General features: G+C 37.1%; 1 protein-coding gene across 3 annotated transcripts in view; it reads left to right on the top strand.

The window, feature by feature from the left end:
- Window positions 1–18,833, top strand: part of Prkd1 (protein kinase D1) — a 330,150-nt gene that overhangs the window by 162,876 nt on the left and 148,441 nt on the right. For all 3 annotated transcript variants that reach the window (XM_052738466.1, XM_052738465.1, XM_052738464.1), the window contains exon 2: window positions 14,990–15,128. In XM_052738466.1, the coding sequence (XP_052594426.1) occupies window positions 14,990–15,128 (139 nt within the window). The remainder of the gene's footprint in view (window positions 1–14,989; window positions 15,129–18,833) is intronic.

Genomic DNA, 18,833 nt, shown 5'->3' with positions numbered 1-18,833 from the left:
CTGTGTCCTCATTTTGACAAAGGGGCACAGCACAGAATGAAGTCTTTAAATGCCAGCAATGCGCCAGAATGAAGAGGAGCATACTGCTCTGTTGAAGAAGGCGTGAAACCTGTGGACCAGAATTTGCTGTGCAGAAAGGGTGGTGGACACATATTTTTTTTCTGCTGAGTTCCTTAAGCTTCTTTCAGTTGACTCTTCCAACCAAACAAGCACACTTTAAATAAAGGATTTATTCAGCTTGCACTTCTTAGTCATTGTCCGTCACTGAAGGGGCATCAAGGCTGGAACTTCAAGCAGCTAGCCAACATCCACAGTCAAGAGCAGAGAGAGAGAAAAATGAATGCGTACATGGTTCTGCTCAGCCTGATTGTTTTTTCTAATCTTATACAATTGAGGAGCCAAAGCCAGGAAATGGTGTTGCCCACAATAGGTGAGTCTTCCTATCTCAAAGTAATTAAGACTATCCCCCATAGACATGCCCAGGGTCAACCAGATCTAGACAGTCTCTCATTGGGACTCTGTTCCCAGGTTATTATAGATTATGTCAAATTGGAAATTAAAACTAACCATTAGAGCCTTGTACAATATAATTCATTCAGTGTGTGGTTTTACAACCCTTTAGCTTTCTAACATTTTCTTACCTTAGCCCAAGTACTGACTGCTTTGAAGTTTCTCTTTCTCTACTTTCATGAGTCAAAATTAGTCATCTATGTTTATGAGCCATATGGCCATAGGAGATGCACAATTAATTAATGGCCTATATTTTCTTAAAATATTAGTGTAAAATTTTGTATGTACTATATGTCTGAGTACAAGGGAAAACGAAAGAATACAGAATGCAGCAGAATAGTTGTCTGATGCAGGGAGGGGGCCAAAAAAGGAGATGATTGGAAGCCTATACAAATCAAGAGCTCCAGACATCTGCTAAAGGACTGGACGTTAGGTCAAATACAAATCCAGATATCTATTTTTGGGGGAGTGGAGCTAGAATTGAGTCTCTTAGTCATTAAAACATAGCTCAAGATGAACTGAGTACTAAAATGTAAGGCCTGAATCTATGAAACTACAGAAGGAAAGCGAGGAACCATTTCAGGGCATTGGACCAGGCAAGGCCATTTAATATAAGACCTGAAAGCACAGCAAGATTGGATATTCTCAAGTCAAATGGTACTTGTGGAGCAAGTGAAATAGTCAACTACATGACGAAACATTGTGTAGACCAGAGGGATGTCTGCTAACTATACAGTGGACAACAATTAATATCCAAAATATATAAAGAATTCACACAACTCAAAAGCCAAAAAGGAAAAAAAAAAGTAGGTGATAAAAATGATAGATAGACATAAACATTTTTTGAAAAGCCATGCAAATGTCCAACAGGGGTATAAGAAAGGACTCAGCATCTCTAATTATCAGAAAAATGAAAATCAGAACTACAGTGAATACTTTATAGTGGCCAAGAAATGGAAACTATGTACATGCCCATCAACAGAGGATTTAATAGGAAAAAAAGGTGGGTATTTCCAAACTAGAGTAGTAGCCCTAAAAAGGTGAAATCTTGCCATTTGCAGCTATATATATATATATATATATATATATATATATATATATATATATATATATATGACTAGAGACCACTGTATGAGGTGAAATAAACCCAACATATAAAAACTACAAGAGCTCATTTGTATGTTGAATTTGAAAGCATTAACCTCGCAGAAACTGAGGGCTTGATGATTGTTAACCAGTTGGGGGAAAGTTAAGGGGGAGAGAAATGACCATGCATTATTGAATGAATGCTAAGTCATAGTTAGATAAGAGAAAGCCCAAAGTAAATGAACCATACATAATAAGTTGTGTCCTTCAAAAAGAAATGATGCATGTTTGAGGAGATAACCAGGCTTCCCCTAATTTGAATCTTACATAATGTATGTGGTAGTTTGAGTAAAATGTCCCTCATTGTCTTGAGTAATTAAATGTTTACTCCCCAGCTGGTATGCCATTTGGGCAGTTTAGAAGGTATGGCCTTGTTGGAGGAAGTATGTCACTAGCGTTGGGCTATGAGGTGTCAAAAGCCATGAGCTGTAACTGGAAGTTTTCCGGTGTCCCACCTGGTCCCAAAGCTGCTCAGACCCAAACAAACATACAGAGGCTTATATTAATTATGAACTGTATGGCCATGGCCTTATAGCTCTTATAACTAAACTCAGCCCATTTCTATTAATGTCTATGTTGTCATGTGTTCCGTGGCTTTACTTGCATCCCATTATGTGCTGCTCCCTGGACTGTGTGATGGCGTCTCCCCTGCCTCTCCTTTCTCCTTTCACTATCTCCCTTGGATTTTCCCACCTGGCTCCATCCTACCCTGCCATAGGCCACACGGCTTTATCAACCAATCAGAGCAACACATATTCACAGCATACAGAAAGACATCCCATAGCACTTCCCCTTTTCTGTCTAATCAAAAAGGAAGGTTTTAACTTTAATATAGTAAAATTACATATAATAGAACAGTCATTAAGCAGGAATTTACAGTTATAATATCTAGTCTATTTGTATTTGGCAAAATTAAAGAAAATATTCTATCTATCCTATATTTGTGAGTCTAAAGTTTCATATCTAATTTATATTTTATCATGACTAAGGAAAACTACAACTATCTAGTCTTCAACTACATCAAAGATACCAGAATGATATAATATTACCTAAATAAACAGGAAATGCATTATAAGCAACTTCCAAAATTCTGGAAATGACAGAGACACCTGCCTGCCTGGACAGTCATCCAAAGTTCCTCTATAACATTGGGGCATCCAGCCGGGCGGTGGTGGCGCACGCCTTTAATCCCAGCACTCGGGAGGCAGAGCCAGGCGGATCTCTGTGAGTTCGAGGCCAGCCTGGGCTGCCAAGTGAGTTCCAGGAAAGGCGCAAAGCTACACAGAGAAACCCTGTCTTGAAAAACCAAAAAAAAATAAATAAATAAAAAAAAATAAAAAAATAAAAACATTGGGGCATCCACCTTCAGTCCTTAGGTCTAGAGTTTTTTAGTTGCTTCTCCTTGTGTCCTGTAGAATATTTGGCAGTCTCCTCTGTAAAACAGGAACCTGAAGAACTATTTTGCCTTGCAAAGTTCAGTGGTCACCTTCCTATGGGTTCTGCTTGTCCAGTTTATATAACATATTATCAGCAGTCCAGGCAAAATCAGTTTCTTGCCCAAATGGCTATTTTTGCCAAGAAGAAGATAAACTACATCTAGAGTGTCTTTGATGACCATCTTTCTCTTTGAAGTAAATCAGTGCTGTCAGGAGCATATGTGTCTCACTGTCAGAAAGTCTAAGTTTTTAAAACATTTTAAATGCCATATTCTGTAGGGCTTTGAAGTGTTTGAAGACTATGTACCTAATTGAAATATATCTATGTATACCTATACCTAGAAAACTTAACTATCATAACTATAAGTTTGACTATCATAGAAGACTAATTATTAATCTGTATTTCTTAATTATCCATTACAATTTAAATGAGTTACATAAACACAATACCTTAATTGAGTATATATATATATATACATACATATACATATATATACATATATATATAGTATAGCAAAATTAACTTTAAATTTGTAATGAACTAAAATATATAGTAATGTATAACATTTTAAACAAGTTGTTGCTCTTTAAAAGTAGATTCAATAATCTATCTTTTCATCCTGTCATATCTATATCCTATCCCCAATTTTTCTTTAGAAATATATTGCCTATGACCAATAACAATTTGTAACCAATCTCTAAACAAAGACAAATATACATAATCCAGTTTTGGGGAATGTGGGCATAGATTTCTAGGCTACTTCCTGCTGATTGTAGCCACTGGTAGTCTTATGGGGACATAAAGAAAATTTTAGGATTGTGGTCAAGTCCTATGTAGTAGTCTGTGAGGCTGCATTGTCTGAGCCAGTTTCCTTGAAGCCATTCCGAATGTTGGATCATATGGGCCATGTGTCATCAGATACCTTTCCGGGGGTCTTGGCTGATCAAACCATATTAGCCTGGAAGCAATCTACAGGATCTCATCAAAGCAGAACCTCTTTTCCAAAGCAACATGTTTTTAAACATAAATTTTGAAGTCAAGATACCTTTAAAATATATATATATATATTGGTTTAACTCAGCAGCCTTTACAATCAAATGTCTTTTTATTTATTTTTTATTTTAGACAAAAAAGGGGAAATGTGGTGATATACAGTGTTCCCCAAAATATTGTCCTCCTTAATAAAGCTTATCTGAGAATCAGAGGAAAAAGCCAGCCACTATATTAAACATAGAAGTCAGGCAATAGTAGCACATGCCTTTTATCCTAACATTCAGCAGACAGAGATCCACCTGGGTCTCTGTGAGTTTAAGGCTACACTGAGGAACAGAGCCAGATATGGTGACGAACGCCTTTAATCCCAGCACTAACCATAGAGGTCTATAGGTCTGTATAGACAGACAGCAAGTGATGTAGCTGGGTAGAGAGAGGAAATGAGATGGCAGAACAGAAACGCATATAGGCATGGGTATACAGGAAATAGGTCTCTTTGGAGATTGAGGCATCTGTAAGGTGAGGTTGGCTGTGGCTTTTCCTATTCCTCTGGTCTCTCAGGTTTATACACTAATATCTGGGTTTTTATTAATAAGACCGTTTAGCAATTCATGTTAAAATGAGCCGTTCCAGTTCACTCTACTTGCTTCTTGTTTGAAGTTGTAGATATCAGCCCTCAGCTGTTCCTGTTGCCATGTCTACCCACTGCCATGTTTCTCTACTGTAATGATGATGGACTCTTATTCCTCTGGAACCTTATGCCCAAATAAACCCTTCCTTCTGTAAGTTGCCTTGGTCATGGTGGTTTATCATAGCAGTTGAAAATTGACAAATGAAATATTCATGAATAGAAATCTTGTATGGTATTCTACAAATGTATATGCTTTTATGTGTCAGTTAAAAAATTCAAGACATGAGAAAATGGAACACTTTAAAGTGATAAAATATAATCTGAAGCTTTATAATTAATATCCTTCCAATATTCATCAGGTTACAAGAAATGAAATCATTTGAAAATGTCAATCTTTCATAAAGTCATAAGGATTAATAAACATTAAAACAATAACCTAATACAAAGTTATCCTTTATTTTAAAGGCAATTATTTTAAGCAAAAATATTAGAATTATACATTGGTATTTTTAATATACTTATTTATAAAAAATGGCAAAATAACATGAAGAGTAGACATTAAGTCTACTATATGTGACTCTTGGATTGGATATGAAGTGGGGTCATATAACTGTACATGACAATGTGGCTGCCCAGCATATTAGTTAAAAAAAAAAGCAACAAAGAGAACATGGGAATGTGAGGGGGGACAGGGAGAAAGTAGTCACTTTAATTATGAATAAATTAATTTTAAATGACAACAACCCAATTAAACAGTAGCAATTGCCAGAGTGGATTTTTTTTTCCAACAAGTAAGACTTGCATGTATGTCATGTGCAGAACTCAAAATATGAAGAATGAGAGATTTAAAGGATGACAGAAGAATGGAGAGCACACATTAATTATAAGAAGTATAAAATGATCACTCACACCGGAGACCCTGCCAAAGACAAAGAGGCATAGTTAATGTTAAATTCTCATAAATCTCCAAATAGGCTTCCATGTATGTGTGCCTCACAGCAGTGCTTCAAAATGGTTGATTAAAAAAAAAAGTAAAAGGGATGTCGAAAATAAATGTCAAGTATATAAGAATTCATTCTCCTTTCTCATTAATTTATAGGATCAATGAGAAATCATGACATATATGGCCAGTGTGGGGGAAAAAAAAAACTAGTCTATTTGATATTCATTGAACTTGCCACTCAACAGAAGCAGAATGCCCATGTGGGCTTTATCTTTATTATTTTAGCAAATAATAGTTATAAAGATCAGTTATATTCTAGGCTGTGAAACTCCTTAGAAAGTTTTAAAAGTCATCCATCATAGGGTTTGGACCTTAAGAGAAATAACTAGGAATATAGCACATGAAGACTTAGGAAATTTCTGAGTATTTAGAAATTGTACAAGGATCTTGTGAAGTATATTTAAATTAATGATAAATTCAAAATGTATATTAGATATAAAGTGCATTTTAATATTTAAATTGACAAATAAAAATTTGTATTCTTACCATGCTTGGCACGATTATTTTTAATTATTTATGAATGTATGATATTCATTGTGGATAGCTCAATTGAACATGTTAATATACATTTCTTCAGGAAGCTATTTTTTACTAAAAGCACTGACTCTTCACTTGGGTAACTAAAAACAGGGTAAGTTTTGTATCTCTGTCTTCATTTTCTGTCTGTCTCTTTTTTCTTAAACTGTGGGTCAAATAGCTGTTTCAGTCTGCATATAGCCAGTTAGTTGTTTAAGCAACACTCTCTAAAGTGAAATCTCCCCACCTCAGTGTTGACACACCAAGAGGAGAGTGACTAATTCATTTCCAGCAGATTCTACACTTCCAGCCTTGACAGGGTTCTGTTTCAGATTCCTGGAGAGGTTGTGAGAGATTACTAAACACATTTTAGGAAGGATGGACTCTTACTGGCAGATGGATATATGTTGAGGCTGACCCCTGAGGAGAAGCAATCACTTCAAAGGAACCTAGCTTTCCCCATCCCAAGATCACAAGTCTGTGAAAGAAGCATCCTGTGAAGTAAACTGAGTTGTTCCTGTTTGAGGGCCTGAGCACCAGTGATTCCCTCAGCATCAGCATCGTAGTAGATTGCTCCTGGAATAGTAGCAATTTCCTTGACCAGAACTGATGCAGTGACCAGACAGACCATAGTATGAGCACCACAGACTCTCCATCCTCTTTCCTCATTCCATTTCCTTAGATGTAGTGGCCTTATCCCTGAAGACAGAGAAGAGATTTTTCATCTCTTGTTGCTTGCTGGTATGATCATACTGAGTTAAATTCTTACCCCAGTTTTCTTCATTGTGTTTTGATTTGTTCTGTGGGACAACTGTCTGCACCTGATTTCATTGGACCAAAGTGGTAGGTATGTGACCTAGGACTCTGCTAATAACACCTCTCATACTTTCCTTTTTTTTTGTATGTGGTGAGAACAGTATCTGCTTTGTCATTTACGAGGACACAGTATATTATTAACTCTAGTCACTGAATTATACAATAGATCTCTTCAACTATTTCACCAATGTAACTGAAATTTTGTGGTCTTTAGCCAACCTCAGTTCAATCCCTGCCTCACCTTCAATCCCCGTTGCTAACCACCATTTTACTCTCTGCTGCCATGAGTTCACCTTTGATAGATTGCATGCATCAGTGAAATCCTTTTGTGTCTCTATCTGTCGGACTTATTTTACTGAACATAATTTCTTCCAGGCTCATTCATATTATTGTAAGTTACAAGATGCCTTTTTAAAATAGAAGTCTGAATTGTATGCCACTCTGTAGCTTCTGTAGCCATTTATCTGTTAAAAATTAGTTTAGTTCTTTATCATGACTCTTATGAATTGTACAGGAATGACCAAGCAATTATAAATGTTGCTATAAATTCTGGATCTCAGTTCTGGATGTGCGGGTTCTCTTTTCTTTACGTTTTGTTCACCTTTTGTTTTCTCTTTTTACTCTGGATTATAATCAAGATAATTGATCTGAGGTAACATCTGATGATGGCTTTAACTGTCATTTCTCTGATGGTTAGTAATGTTGAATATTATATATGCTAGTTATCTGTGCATCTTTGATATGCTATCCCTTCAGATCCTTTGGCCCTTTTCTAATCATGGTGTTGATTTGCTTTATTTGTGTTGTTTCAGTTTCTTGTATCTTGACATCTTGTAGGATGAATGATCTGCAAATACATTCTGCTTTCCCATAGGACATTGCTCTTTGTGTCCTTTGCTTCCTTTGCAGAAGCGTGTAGTTTGACACAATCTCATTGTCTGTTTTGTTCACGTTTCCTGTGCTTTGGGGACATATTAAAACATTATTGCCTAGATGGATACTGTAAAGCTTTCTCATTGTGTCTTTTTTTTTCTAATAATTTTATAGCTTTGGATCTTTAACTTAAATTAAGTTGTATGTTGTATATGGCATGAGAGAAAAGTACTTTGCATTGAATAAATGTGAGAATGGCTTTATAACAATTTTTGGAATGCTCTGCTGTCAAAGGAATACTTAGAAGGAAACTGATTCTATTAAATTCTCCTATTACATAAGAAATCTTACAGGGTTCAAGCCTGTTACACAAGCTTCTATTATAAGAACTTAGGAAGGGAAGTACAAACAAAAATCAAGATAAATAAAGAAAATAGCAAAGATAGCAATAAAATATATGAAAATGACTGTAGGAAAATTACAGAGAAATTCCAGGAAAGCATTAGCTGGACGCTGGGAAAAATAAAGCTGAAGGTACTGTTGACTTGTAAGCCAGCAGGCCCAGGAAGGATAGAAGACTCTTCTTTCATGTCGTGGGGCCATAATGAAATCTGTGAGGCTTGGGGACTTGAAACAGAAAGGGGGTTCATTTCACTCAGTCATGGATCCTTCAACTTAAGATATCATGGCCCTGGCTCCAAAAGTCATATCCCCATTTGACTGTGTCACCTTGTGGCAGGTGAACACATCAAAATAAGAGGTTACATTTTACAACAGGAAGCCAGAGGCAGTGGCTAAGCTTGCTCCTAACTCACTGATAGGATAACACCTTCTGGGGACAGCTCCTTAGTATCAAAGTCTCCATCTCTTAAATGTCCTGCCACCATGACACCATGGAGAGGACCACATCTTCAGCACACCTATATGAGAAGACAAAACACACACACACACACACACACACACACACACACACACACACACACACACTCACACATCTATACACCCCTATACACACACATACACACACTTGCACATGTGCTCATGTGTACATGCTCCACATGTCAACAGATTAACCCAGAGTCATAAATATAAACTGAGAGAGTAATGTGAACACCTTTATTCTTTGGCTGACGATGTAGAGGAAATGAATAGTTCCCTTTGAAAGAAGCAAATTCATAGGGGGAAACAGAATCCTATTAGTACTGCATCTGTTAGTAAAATTGAGTAAAGTTTAATACTTTTCAGAAATTGGGAATCTAGGCCCAGAAACTTTCATTGCAGAATTCTTTTCAACATTTAAACAATAAACAGTGTCATCACTGTACAGTTCTCTAGAGAATGCCAAAATTCACACTTCAGTCTGTTCCTGTGCTTTTTGCTCTCACTGTAGGTGGATGAACAAAGCACAAGGCACAAAATCTATGAAGTCTGCAGACTACTCCATAGGTGAAAAGGTCAGTTTCTTTAGGTTACACCTACACAAAGTCCTTGTAGATACTTGGTAGGAGCTTGCTTACTAGACTAAGCTTCATTCAGCAGAGCTGCAGGAAACAATTTTGAGGAAATAGTAAGATAAATCACAAAGTGTAAGAAAAATATCTGTGAAACATATAGAATGAAAACTTTTATCCACAATATACACAAAAAGTATAAAACTGAAAAAATGATAGAAAATGTAAAAAAGTGTGGAGTTAGTCAATCTCTCTTTTGCTCTCTCTCTCTCTCTCTCTCTCTCTCTCTCTCTCTCTCTCTCTCTCTGTATGAGTATGGGATTATGTGTGGACAGTAAATACATGAAAAGATCATTCTTCATGCAAATTAAAACCAAGACATGCCAACATACTCTTACTCGAATGTGTACAATGACAGCATGTGAGATGACTACATACTTTTTGAGGTATATAACAGCCAGAATCCTTATTCATTGCTGAGGGATTGCAACGGGAACAGTCACCTTAGACATGCTTATCAGGTTCTTATAAATTTGTCCAGATCCATCTACAGTACCACACATACAGTACTGTGAATGCTTCAGGAACAGAATAGATTAGTAACACAACACCAAGAAGTCTCAAAATAATTTTTTCTAAATGGAAAAAGTCAGACTCAAATTTTTCCTTTCTGTTTCTTTTTTTTCCTTTTATTTGTTTTGTTGACTAGGGTTTTTTGTTGTTGTTGTTTTGTTTTTTCCCAAACTGGACACAAGCTAGTGTTATCTAGGAAGAGGAACTCCAACTGAGAAACTGTGTTCATCATATTGCTGGTAGGCAATTCGGTATGGTATTTCTTAGATTAATGGTGGATGTGGGAGGGTCCAGCTCACTGGGGGTGGTGTCACCACTGGGCATGCTGGATTATATTAGCATGCAGTGCAAACCATGGCCAGTTAGCAAGCTAGTAAGAAGCATTCCTTCCTGACTTCTGCTTCAGTTCCTGCCTCTGGGTTCCTGCCTTGGCTTCCACTAATGATGGACTGTAAACCTGTAAGTCAAATAAACCCTTTCCTTCCTAGATTGCTTTTGGTCATGATGTTTATCACATGAATAGAAATCTAATTAGGACAGAAATTAGAACCAGGATCATGGACTATTATGGCAGACCTGACTATGTTGTTTTGGAATGGAGGATTGTGGAATGGGTTTGGAACTTTTAGCTGGAAAACCTATTGAGTGCTAAAAGCTTAATGAGCTGTTGTGAGTGCTTGGAATATGAGACTGCTGAGAGAGATGCAGATAATGGAGGCCTGGCTTGTGTATTTCAAAGGGAAACAAAGACACCATTGGGGGTGTTCCTGTGCTTTTTTTTTTAATTAAGAATCTGCTGAGGATATGGGATAAAAAAGCAGTAATGCTAAAGTAAAACCTTTGCTTTAATGGAATAGTTGATATTGGTTAGCTGATATAGACAAATCAGCTGTGGTTGAGAAGAGCATGAATGTGTCATGGAGAATTATTGGGGTTTGGGGCTGGGTGGCAGGACTGGGGTCCTTGAAGAGCAACTGGAAGAGGCCATTGGTGAAGGTGCAGCCTCATTTGCGTTGGAGACACCAGCATAATGGAGATTCTGGGAGACTAGGACAGTAGCACCTGTGTAGTGGAGCCAGCCTGAGACTATGAGACAAACTATGTACTCTGTGAATGGTAAATCCAGAGAAGGGTAGCCCCAATGCATTTTGGAGTCCTGAAGATTGTGGAAACTGAGCTATTTATACTGTTGGAAGTTTTGGTTTTACTTTGATTTTGTTGTACCTGTGTCCTGGTTCTTCCCGTTTAGAAGAGAAAGTATGCAACTATCTTTGATTTTACAGGAATCCACAATTAAGAAACTTTGGGTATTTTAAACATACTGTATTTTTAAAGTGTTTGAAATTTTAAAGACTGTGTGACTTTGGAAGTTGTATTTTACATTGTAATCTTTGTATTAACATGACATCTTAGGGACAAATAAGAAAGGAAAGGTTATAGTTGAATAGTGGTGTGTTCATGTGTCAATTTAACAAGGGGTCAATTGTGCTGGCTCGTTTTATGGTCAACCTGACAAGCTCTAAGCTTATTTTGCAAGAGATACCTTGATTGAGAAAATGTCTCCATCAGATTGCCTGTAGGCAAGTCCATAGCACATTTTCTTGATTAATGGTTCATAGAAGGGCCCAGTTCCCTGGGAAGATGGTCTTTTGTTTTACATGAAAACCAGATAAGCAAGTCATGGGTAACAAGTCAGTAGACAACATTTCTCCATGACCTCTGCTTCACTTCCTGCCCTGAACAGTCTGATCATGGACTGTAATCTGTAAGCCAAGAAAACACTTTGCTCCCCAAGTTGCTTTTGGTCATGATAGTTATCACAGCAATAGAAACCTAACTAGGACATTTGTCTTATTTTTAGTGTTTATTGTATGTTATTAGCTTTTTGCCTTCATTTTTTAAAGTTTTTTTTTCTTTAGTAGCATCATAATTTTATACCTGTCCATAATGCATTTGAGTTACTCCCTCCCCCTACTCTTGCTTATTTCCTTCCTCTCACTAGTACCCTGTCTTCTCTTCCAGTCCCTTTCCCAGATTCATGACTTCCTTTTTCTTTGTGTGTGTGTGTGTGTGTGTGTGTGTGTGTGTGTGTGTGTGTGTGTGTGTGTGTGTCCGTGTCCCCTTTTTGTTTGAATTGAAAATTTGTGTTTCATGACCCCAGTTACCTTGACTTCCTCAATAAGGCCAAATTACAGAGACAAAAGACAGTTTCTAAGACTGGGAGAATAGATTGTCAATATAATGGTTGACCACTTTCCCTCAGCACGAGGAGGTATTAGAGTGGTGGGTCTATTCTAGGTCTTGGCTATTGTTTGAGTATTAATCTGTCTGTCTTTCTTGTTTGTTTGACTCTATCTGTTTATTTGCTGTTTATCATTCTGTCAGTCTATCTATCATTTATCTATAATCTATCTATTGATCTATCATCTATCTACCTGTCTATCTATCTATCTCTCAAGTATCTATTATCTGTATCATACATATAGCATGTGGTTATATGTATGCATGTACTTGTATGTATATGTATTTTATGTGTATGTTATACATTTTAATGGTTTTATAATTATACTCTAAGAAGTTTGAATTTTATTATATTTGTCATAATGTTACTATTTATAGTCACATAAAGTATTAAACATCTAGTGATAAACTTACTAAATATGCCTAAGATATATTTATCTATATATTTCAGTATGCATACCACATATATAGAGATATAGATATATACTGAAAACTACAAAATATTGTCCAGATAAATTAAAATGTACCTAATGTATAGGGCCATATTTGGCTCCTAATAGACCCTATATGGAATACTGTATTTCTTCCCAAATAAATCTATGCAGAATCACTGAAAAATCATAAAGCAATTTTTGTGTTTGTGTAGAAATTGACGAGGTGATATTTAAATTCATGTGGATTATGAGTAATATAACTTAATACAATATATAATTTCCAAATTACCTTGCATGGGAAGGAACTCGAAGGAGGAGTTATTATACCTTATTTCTGGCATAAGGATGGACACATACACCTACACACACTCATCATGAGAACGAGCAATACTACTCCTAGGTGTTTACCCACATGAAATGAGAACATATGCCCACTAAAACACTTGTACATAAATGTTTATAAACTTTTTATTTGTAACAGCCATAAATTAGGGGGGAAAAACAGATGTCCCTTTGTGGGTGAATGGACAATTATGCTAGATCCATTTAATGAAATACAAATAAACAATATCCAAGCAGTATGTACGAATGCATCCAAGTAATATTATAACTAGCAAAGGAAGCCATAAGGTTAAAAAGTACCTAGAGAATACTGTGCTATTTCCTTTATGTGAGAATGGTACCATATAAACTTGTCTGTGGGGACAGAGAAGAACTCTGTACCCATGGTGAGATTATGTGGCGAATGGATAGAGGAAAGGACAGGGCAGAGGAGAAGGTCAGTGTACATGCTTCATGGCTTGCTTATGACTTTGTTTGCATGAATATTGATGCTCATTAAAACTGTTAGATCTATGTGCTTATGTGCATTTTATGTAGTATGTTTTATTCTTCAAGAAAGTAGTTTTTTTTTTTTAGAATAATTTCAACTTGTCCATTGTTTTTAAGACTGAGGAAAGTGGTATTTCTGTTTTCTCTTTGTTCTCCAGTGCTATGATGAAATTATTGAAGACATTTTTAAAAAGTGAACTACTTTTTCCCTTTTAATTAGCACAGTGGAAGCGGTGACATCATTTCAGCTGCTGTGTTTATTTTAGGAAAGTCTAAGAGACATGCAGAAGTAGTTTTAAGCCTTGTCATCAACATAGACTCCTAAAAGCCCAGAATGTTCTGAATATATTTATTTTTAATTTATACAAAATGGCTCACATGAATGAAGCCCCTAATTTTATGAATAAGCAAAAGATGGATTCATAATACTTTTCACTTTTCTTCAGAATATTAGATGCTGGACATTTATTACAGTAGAAGGCAGACCACTTTTTCCAAATTTTGAGTTTTGAGGCAAGGTCTCCCTATGCAGCCCAGGCTGGTCTGGAACTCAGTATGTGAGAGAAGCTAGCCCAGACCCCACAATTCTCCAATTTTCCTTCTTCTGGTTTCAGTATGATGGGACTCTAGGCATATGTCTCTGCTTTTCGGTCACATATACTGACATGGGTGTGAGATTCAACCGGAATTCCAGTATCAAAAAGGGAGCCTTTTCCTTCTCTGTTTTATGACTGTCCCCATCAGATTACAAAGCTTGACTATTTGAAAGATAACAACCATCAGTCATCCCTCAAGAAAGCCATGTGTCAGCAGGTCTTTATATCCCAAAGTTTCATTTGTATCAGTAGCTCATTTGTTTTAGTGAAAATCCTTCACACTAGACCGGAAAACCCTTTTTGATAGTGCTCTTATGGCTTTGGGTTGACAACCTGAAGGAAAGCAAGGAACGTAGTGAGGAGGGCCAAAGGAGAGGACTGTTGTCTAGCATGGTTCTGTCTTAGGTCAGAGGATGTAGATTCCTCTTCTGTGCCTACAGTGTGTTTAGCTTCCTTGAGTCATGTCTATTCTGCAATATGTCATAACAGGCTGACTTGATTTTGTTTGTTTGTTGTTTGTTTTGTTTTGTTTGCCGAATTGTCAAGTGTTGTGTAACAGAATTTTAATCAGCTGATTCCTGTTTTAGGTGAGAAAATGCATTGTTATCCTCATACCACCTAGTATGCCCAGTATGTTTCTTAATCATGTTATGTTACTATAGAAACTTCTTTGAATTTTTTTTTCTGTTTCTTTGTTTGTTAATTAGAAAACTGCTTGGTCATTCATTATTGGCCTCACAACGCACAGCTTCTCTCCTCCTACAGAAGTCTTTGACTACCAAGTCTCACATTCATTTTCTTCTAATTGAATGTTCTAGATGTGTGTACTTTTTCTAATTAGCTTGTATTTGTGCCCTGACATTTATTTTATTTTTCTTTTAAGACAAAATATTTAGGAAGATTTTGACATCTAAACTATTGTGGTCTTGCATTTGCAGTTCCCCGAATGTGGTTTCTATGGACTGTATGATAAGATCCTGCTTTTCCGTCATGATCCTACCTGTGAAAACATCCTTCAGCTGGTGAAAACGGCAAGTGATATCCAGGAAGGAGATCTTATTGAAGTGGTCCTGTCAGGTAGGATCCTGTTTTCCATGCCTCTAGATTAATTATTTCTGTTTGAAGAACTCTTGGACCTAGGTTATTAAGTAACATAAAACATATATAATGTACTGGTTTGTGTCATGAAATATGTTTTAGCTCTGACTACATGAACTTATTTTGGAAAGTCATGTCAGACAGAGAAAAATGGATCATGTGTTCAAGGCCAACTTGAGTAGAGGGAGTTCCAAGTCAGATTTGGCTACATAAAAAAAGACTCTTTCCAAATAGAAGAAAGGTGGGAGAGAATTTGCCATTTTTCACTCCTAGTAAGGACTCTATTATATATTCCTACTGTGTGCTTTCTCCCAGTTTCTAACACACTCACACCTATACCCATACTCACACCTATCCCCTCACTTACACTCACACCCACATTAACACATTCTGTTTAGCAACTTGAATGACTTGGACAGCAGCACAAACAGTTATTGCTATAGTGATGCTGAGGTGCCCATCAGGTTCCCAAATATCTAGAAGCCAATAGAGAATTACAGAAAGAGTTTTTGATTTGTTATGGAATGCTAAGACCAAAAGCAGGGTAGGTTGATGAGGTCTCACCAAGTCTATGATACTAGTTAACTCATTCCCAGTGATTGCTGTGTTTCTGTCTTCCCTAGCTTTGATTTGGGTCTTAAAATTCAAATTTTAAAAATTTTCAATTTAAAAGTTATTGCTGTTAGTACTCTACCTATCCATACAGTAAAAGAAAATGGATGAATTTCACATTAAAATATAGCATCCTTGAAAAGCTGCTTCACCCATTCTTGTGGTGATGGTTGGCTGAGGCAGAGATCATAACTGTGTCTGGATTTTTACTGTTCATTTTTAAAAGTGGAGTTACGATTAAGAAACTGGAGTTACATGGCTCCTCTCTGCTCCCTGACTTTAGTGGCTGCTGTCTCTCTGACTAAAGGAAATCCATTGCTTCAGATTTTCTAGACTTCATTTCCTGGAGTTCTTTACCTGATCTGTGCTTGTCCGTGGGTGTCCTGATCTTCATTCCCTGTATCTGTTTCTTTCGTTTGCTTTGCCTTGTTTGCTTCCACTCATGTTTTGTCTCTGCACATTCTCTACGTCTTGGTTATATGAAGTCCTTGTTTGCCCTACCCGCATTGGATAGCTCGTGATCACAAGATAAATTTTCATTTTACCAAAGAAATCATTTTCTATTGTTTATGTGTCTGGTAAATTGCTAAATAAAAATAATAAGCAAAAGCTTTGATGATTTTTCATTAAATTTTCAAGCAATCATGTGCTTATCTGTGCTGCCATTCTCTGTGGATTTCTGGCATTTGCTTACTGCACCTTATCACTTAGAAGTACTTTTCTGAGTGTTCTTATACTGAATGCTAGGGGTTATCTCAAACAAATCATTCAGAGAAATCATTTGTGGCATGTATTATTACCATAATTCATATTAAACCTGCAGCCAGCCTACTCTGCAAATAAGGTATTCTGTTCTCTGACTGTAATTTGTGGATATTAATACCTAGGCATGCATGAGGACTTTCTTTTTTTCCCCAGGTTTTAATTTTTTTCTTATTCTTTTTTTAAGTATCAAAACATAACAAAATAAAATACAGTAAGATAAAACAAACCATTACAGTGAAGTTGGACAGAGCAAACCAACAGAGGGAAAAGAGCCCCAAGAGAAGGCACAAGAATTGTACCTACTTATTCATGCATTCAAGAGTCCCAAAGAAGTACTAAACTGAAAACTATAATATATATACACAGGGTATCTGATGCAGGTGTGTGTAGGTTCCATGCTTGTTGCTTCAGTCTCTGAGTTTATATGAGCTTAGCTCAGTTGATTTGGCGGGTCTTATTTTCCTGGTGCCCTCCACTCTCCTTCTGCCTCATCTTCCACAGGGTTCCCTGAACTCTTAGAAGAGGGATTTGATGAAGACATCTTATTTTAGAACTGTGTGTTCCAAGGTCTCTCTGTGTGTGTAATGTCTGGCCATGGGTCTCTTTATTTATTTTTTAGAATCATTGCCCCAATATTCTAGTGTCTTTGGCATGGGAAGTTGCTCTGCACGTTACCAAAAGAGAGACATAAACACCAACCCAGCCACAAAACTTGTGATCCTCAATCTGTCCTGCTACAAAATATGCTAGGGCATTGGTGACATAGAGCTTATTGGGGGAATTACCAACCAATGTTTGATTTGACTTAAGGCACACTCCATGAGATAGAACCCACACCCCACAGTGCTTGGGTGACCAAGAACCAGACACTAGATAGCCCAGAGACCTTGGGTAAAACCAAAGACTACTGGGCTTAAAATAAAAGTAACAATAAAATGACCCCTAATGATATTCTGCTATAGTCATAGATTGGTGCCTTATTTAGTCAACATCAGAGAGTCTTCCTTGTAGCATGAATCTTAGAGAGTCTTATTAATAAAATCAAACCCGGAGCCAGTTGTTGGGGTAAAATGTTGGAAGGTCAGAGTATCAGAACAAGCTACAGCTATCTCACCTTGCCAATTCCTCAGCTGGTCCTGTTTCCTCAGACTAGAAACTTCTGTGTCCTCATCCCAATGGCTCTCAGCTGAGCTGCTGCTAGAAGCCTGAATGCTTAACTAGCCAAAATGATTAACCAGGCCAAATGCTTAACCAGCCAAATGCTTCTAGTTTCTGGTCCTCACACCTTATAAACCTTTCTGCTTTCTACCACCACTCCCTGGGATTAAAGGCTGCTTTCTGGGATTAAAGGTGTGAGTCACCATGCCTGGCTGTTTCCAATGCGGCCTTGAACTCACAGAGATCCAGAAGGATTTCTGTCTCTGGAATGCTAGGATTAAAGGCATGGGCTAACATTTTCTAGCCTAAGTATCTTGGGGCTTTTCTGTTCTCTGACCCCAGATAAGTTTATTAAGGTACACAATATTTTGGAGAACACAATACCACCACACTTCCTCCTAAAGTAGATGCAACAGGACTTTTGAAAATTGGGTTTCTAAATTTAATTTCTTTTTCTCTCCATTTTACTTGTGTATATTTGTGGTATATTCATATATACATATACATAAATGCACATAGATAGATAGATGATAGATTCATAGCTACACAGATAAATAGATATCAGAGATGTAGATATTAAATTTTGTTTAGTTGCCTTCCTCTTACCTGTGAACTTGACAGGTAGCACTGTCCTCCTTTTCCTCTAGTGATTAGCTCCCTGAACAGGATTACACAGCAGTGTAATTTAAAGAGGACAAATGAGACTTCCTAGGGCCCTGAAGGTTATGGGACAAAGGATCTTGTCTCATATGCTCCATGTTTGATCCAGGCTAAAAATGAATGGTACTTTATGCTTTACCTATAATCCATGCCATTTCCTGGAGGTGTTCTTGAGGTTCACTTTCACCAGCACTACATCTGCCTTTTGACTGGTGAGTGGCATAGCATTAATAAACTATGGGCATTTTCCTGTAGTCAGAAGTTTTCTTTAGTCCCGCCCAGCCCTGTGGTGAGGACAAATCTCTCCCACCCACCGTCCCATAGCCACTTAAAAAATAATCACTCAGAAGCTTATATTAATTATAACTGCTTGGCCATTAGCTCGGGCTTATAACTGACTAGCTCTTACACTTAAATTAACCCATAATTACTATCTATGTTTAGCTACATGGCTTGGTACCTTTTCTCAGTTCTGCCTTGTCATCTTGC

This window comes from Peromyscus californicus, unplaced genomic scaffold, assembly GCF_007827085.1.
Source record: "Peromyscus californicus insignis strain IS unplaced genomic scaffold, ASM782708v3 Scaffold_15__1_contigs__length_86483966, whole genome shotgun sequence".
Lineage (NCBI taxonomy): Eukaryota > Metazoa > Chordata > Mammalia > Rodentia > Cricetidae > Peromyscus > Peromyscus californicus.
The sequence above is the reverse complement of the archived record's forward strand: the minus strand, read 5'-3'. Positions and strand labels throughout refer to the sequence as shown.